This window comes from Fukomys damarensis, unplaced genomic scaffold, assembly GCF_012274545.1.
Source record: "Fukomys damarensis isolate Sample0158 unplaced genomic scaffold, DMR_v1.0_HiC HiC_scaffold_37, whole genome shotgun sequence".
NCBI classification, from domain to species: Eukaryota; Metazoa; Chordata; class Mammalia; order Rodentia; family Bathyergidae; genus Fukomys; species Fukomys damarensis.
The window spans coordinates 1,684,992-1,689,670 of record NW_022900949.1 but is presented as its reverse complement, the minus strand read 5'-3'; the positions used below and the strand labels follow the sequence as shown (position 1 = coordinate 1,689,670).

At 64.7% G+C, this 4,679-nt stretch overlaps 1 protein-coding gene across 1 annotated transcript in view; it reads right to left on the bottom strand.

Annotated features, from left to right (window-relative positions):
* The window catches only part of Mast3 (microtubule associated serine/threonine kinase 3), a 21,841-nt gene that overhangs the window by 7,419 nt on the left and 9,743 nt on the right, over positions 1-4,679 (bottom strand). The window contains exons 4-15 of the mRNA XM_010606527.1: positions 3,944-4,032; positions 3,795-3,867; positions 3,342-3,420; positions 2,872-3,029; positions 2,687-2,762; positions 2,403-2,612; positions 2,142-2,243; positions 1,905-2,037; positions 1,684-1,742; positions 1,235-1,320; positions 193-489; positions 60-139 (exon numbers count right to left, since the gene is read on the bottom strand). Of these exons, the coding sequence (XP_010604829.1) occupies positions 60-139; positions 193-489; positions 1,235-1,320; positions 1,684-1,742; positions 1,905-2,037; positions 2,142-2,243; positions 2,403-2,612; positions 2,687-2,762; positions 2,872-3,029; positions 3,342-3,420; positions 3,795-3,867; positions 3,944-4,032 (1,442 nt within the window). The remainder of the gene's footprint in view (positions 1-59; positions 140-192; positions 490-1,234; positions 1,321-1,683; positions 1,743-1,904; positions 2,038-2,141; positions 2,244-2,402; positions 2,613-2,686; positions 2,763-2,871; positions 3,030-3,341; positions 3,421-3,794; positions 3,868-3,943; positions 4,033-4,679) is intronic.

The following is a 4,679-nucleotide window of genomic DNA, read 5'->3' as shown; positions in this document are numbered from 1 at the left end:
TTTTCCCCAGGCCGGCAGGGGCCGCACGGCCCCTTCTGCACACGGCCACCCCACCCCACCTGGGGCCCGCGGGGCAGTACCTTCCACGTACTCCATGACCATGCACAGGTGGCGCCGCGTCTCGAAGGAGCAGAACATGCTGACCACGAAGGGGTTCTCCGCGAAGGTGAGGATGTCCCGCTCCACGAACACCTGCTGGATCTTCCCCAGGCCGGCAGGGGCCGCACGGCCCCTTCTGCACACGGCCACCCCACCCCACCTGGGGCCCGCGGGGCAGTACCTTCCACGTACTCCATGACCATGCACAGGTGGCGCCGCGTCTCGAAGGAGCAGAACATGCTGACCACGAAGGGGTTCTCCGCGAAGGTGAGGATGTCCCGCTCCACGAACACCTGCTGGATCTGGTTCCGCAGCATCAGGTTCTGCTTGTTGATCTTCTTGATGGCGAAGCGCTGCCGCGTGTCGCGGTGCCGCACCAGGTACACGGCCCTGGAGAGGGGGCTTGCTGGGGCCTCGGGACGACCAACCGGAACCCAGCCTGCCGGGCTGGGCTGCTGTTTACTTTTTGTTCGCTTTTTTCAAGTGCTGGGGATGGAACCAGGGGCTCCCACCTGCCCTCACCACACGCTCAGCACTAAGCCACACCTCAGCCCTTTTTATTGTTTGTTTTGAGGCAGGGGCTCACCAAGGTGCCCTCTAGGCTCGGCTTGAGACCCTCCTGCCTCAGCCTCCCAAGTAGCTGGGATGACGGACGTGTGCCACCGTGCGCTGCCCCATTCATTTACTTCTTCACACTAGGCCAAGACCTTTCGCTCACAGCCTACTGGGAAGCAGCTCACATGCTGACCTATCCTTCTCGCCTTGGAAATGCTACACCCTGAAGACAGGAAGCCCCCAGGCTGCTGCTGCTTCGCCAACTGCGATGCAGACTCCTACACACATGCTTAAGCCCTTTCTGCAGTGCTCCTCCTCGCTGGGATACCCTACCGCTTCTCCATGGTGACTTCCGGTGCCTGTGTGCAGAGGCCTTGGTCAGGAAAGATTTCCCTACACACTGCTCTCCGAGCAAGAATGGGGATGGAGCCCATCCCGGGCAAGCACTTGGCTGTGCTGTGCCTCTGCCTCCTTCTGCAGCCCTGTGTGCACTTCTGAGGGTGATGCCGGGAGTCTCCTCGACAAGGCCGGTGTCGGGGCTCCGGGGCCTCAGTCACACCCGGGGGATTTGAGAACTCACCCATAGGCCCCGTTGCTGATGAGCTTGATGGTCTCAAAGTCTCTCTCACAGGGCTTTCTCCGTGACGGGCCGCCCAGGGCGCGGTTCTGGGGACACAAAGGGCTCGGCAGTCCTGCCCACTGCAGAGCTGGCCAGACTCCACCTCCTGTCCCCAGGTCCATGCTGCCTGTCCAGGGGCCCACGTGGCTTCCTCCCTACCCAAACTTCTCAAATCAGCCTTCAAGTCTCTAAGCATTTTTCCGTCTAGCTGTACCTTTCCCCTAACAAACCACTACCCACCCTGCAGAACCCACCCTTTTGGTGCCCTGCCCAGCTGTGCTGGACCCCACCTCAAGGCAGCCCCACTCACTGCTGCTCCCCAAAGTCACCAGCGTCCCAGCCCCTCCTGTGGCTGCCTGGTTTACACGGGAAAGCACAGACGGAAGGGGACCCAGTGCTCGGCCACTCACCTCTGGTGACTCAGGTGCAGGGGCCTGTCCTTCACCAATGTCGCTCAGAGGCACAATCTCTGCAAGCCCAGATCCCTCCATTACCCTGTGGCCCGGCCACTTCCAGAGGGCCCACCTGACTGTCGGGCCGGAAAGAGGCCTGTCTCCCCCTCCAGCCCCTTCCTCCTCCTCACTGCTGTTCCTCAGGCCCCAGGGCCTTTGCGCCTGCTGTCCCCACTTACCCTCCAGAGGGTCCTTGGCCAGGCCCAGCTGCCCAATGATGTACCGCGGCAGGTCGGTCTTGATGCCCTGGCCCTCACGTGCCTGGCCCTCGGCCGCCTCCAGCAAGTGGTAGAACTCCTCCGGGTCGAACTCCTGGGGTGCAGGCACAGCCAGTCACACAGGGTGCGGTGCCCTCTGAGGCCCTGCCTGGTGTCACCGTTTCCAGGCCGAGGGCCCGGGCCCAGTCTAAGACTCACCAGGCATTCGAGGAGCCGCGCGGGCCGCGCGATGATGATGAGCAACTTCCGAACGAGCTGGATCACGAAGCCCACCTCCTCGCTGTCAGAGCGCTCATGAGCCTGCCCAGGGTCGCGCGGAGGAGTCAGGCCGGCCAGCCCCGCCCACCCATCGAGGCCACACCCACCATCGCCCCGCCCACCGGGCAATCCCCCGACCCCTCACCCGGAGCCCCGCCCGAGCCCTCCCAAGCCCCGCCCCTGGCCACGCCCCACACCCACGTCCTGCAGCAGCCGCTCCAGCTTCTCCTGCATCTCCAGGAAGTAACGCGAGGTGACCAGCGCCTCACCGGACTTGGCCAGGCAGTCCCGGGCCAGCTCCACGATCTGGTGATGGATGAAGCCCAGGACGCCGTCGGCCAGAGCTAGCCGGGCGCCGGGCGCGTAGGCGGCCAGGAATTCCTGCAGCCGGCCCTCCATCTGGGCTGTGGCCTGGCGAGGACAGGGGTCACGGCTCAGAGGACGGCCCGGGCCTCAGCCAGGGCCGGGGGCGGGGCGGCGCACACCTTGGGGAACCGTTCCCGGTACACGTGGTTCATCATCACGATCTCGTTATCGAAGCTGCCAGTGGCGCGGCCCGGGCTGCAAGGGGGACAGGCGGCCTTGTGTGACAGGACCCAGAGGCAGCCGAGGCGCAGGGGGGCAGTGTGGTCCCCGGGCCAGCGGGAAAGGGTAGAGGTCGGTGGCCAACCTGAGGCTGCGAGAGCGGGGCCGCAGGCGGGGCGAGCGGCCACCCTCCTCGTCCACCACGCTCTCCGAGCTGCGGAAATGCTTGGACAGGAAGCGCAGCTCGTCCGGCGTCGGCTGGAAGGGAAGCTGATGGAGACGCTCCCGGGAGGATGAGCTCGACTGCGGGAAGCGGGCGTCAGGGCCACAGCCAGGACACAAGACTGTCCATCTGAGCTCCTGTCTATCTCCTAGGCAGCCCTCAAAACCCTACCTCCGATGCCCCCTCCTTCAGCAAGCCCTCCTGGCCTGCAGTCCCACATGTGCCTCTGGCCCGATCCCGACCTCCCAGTTTGGGGATGTCTGTGTCCTCCAGACTGGAGGGCCACTGGAGCCACGGCACCTCATAGACAGCCCACGGAGCTATCTGACCCCTGGGAACATCCCAAGGTGTGTTCTGGCACCCTACACCCGCCTGGCTGGGGCCATGGGTACCGAGATGGTGGAACTGGGTGTGTTGGTTCCATAGCCGGAAGACGGGAGGGACGCCAGGGACCATCTTCTGCCATCAGCCCTGCAGCAGCGGGACAGGAGCAGGTGGGAGAAGGGCCAGGGCAGGGCTGTGCTTCCGGGACCCAGAGCCCTCCTCCCGCAGCCAGCCTGGCCACTCAAGCCACCCCGCCAGCCAGACCGAGGAGTCCCGGCCTCTGGTTCACAGCGCCCAGCACAGGGCCGCATGCATAGCGGACTCGATTAAGTGCAGCTGAGTTCGTGAGAGGTCGGCGCAGGGCGAGGGGATAGGGCACTGGGTACCTATCGCGCGGAGGTGGCTGCCCGAGGCAGAGGGGGCTACGGCCACCAGGAGGGCAGGGAGGGAAAGGCGGATGAGAGGGTGGTCCCACCGCCAGGGGACCCAGCCCACTTCCCCGCAGCGCCACAGCCGCTCACCTCCGGGCGAAGGGGAAGTTAATGGCAGCCGCAGCTGAGAAGTTCCGTGGGCTGTCCAAGGGGCTGCTGCCTGCTGGGGAGGAGGCAGGGAAACTGAGTCAGCGGGGGCGACATGGCTCCGCCTGCCTGTCAGCTGCTCCCCTACTCACCGGTTGGGATGGACAGCGGCGACAGGGGCCGGGAAAGGGTTGGAGACGGCGTCCCCACCACCAAGCTTTTGCGGTTTCCGCTGCGGCAGCTGTGGGTAGGGGCACAGGTCAGGCGGGTGGGTAGCTGGGGTCTGTGAGCGCCAGGCCCGAGCCAGCCTGAGCGGGGACCACCGAGGCCCCGCCTGAGTCCCTCAGCATCCAGGCCCAGAGGGGAGTGACCATGACATCGCTGCCACCGTCAGTACCAGAAGCCCTTCTGGCCTCACGGTGGCTGTTGTGTGTGCCAGGACCCACTGGGCCAGCTTTAGGCTCACAGCTCTGGGACCTCTGCCAGAGGCAGACAGCAGCCAGGCGTGGTGGCAGACGCCTGTCATTCCAGCACTCAGGAGGCTGAGGCAGGAGGGTCCAGGCCAGCTTGGGCTACATAGCAAGACCCTGTCTCAAGGAAAGGAAGGAAGGAAGGAAGGCAAAGAAAGACCAAAAACAAATATCAAAGAGAGAAAGATAGAAAAAGAAAGGCAGACCAAAAACCAAAATCCAAAAACTGAGGCCGAGAGGACCCTGTATGGTCCCTCGCCCTTCTGAGAGGCCTCTAAGTGTTGCCCCTGCCCCTCAGGACGCCCTAAATGCCCATCTGTGCGGCAGACCCGAATCACCCGGTTTCCGCCAGCCCTGGTTCTACTGCCTGCCTGTCTTTCGCCCTCCCTCCCGTTCCGCCCCTGGCCTGCGCCACCGT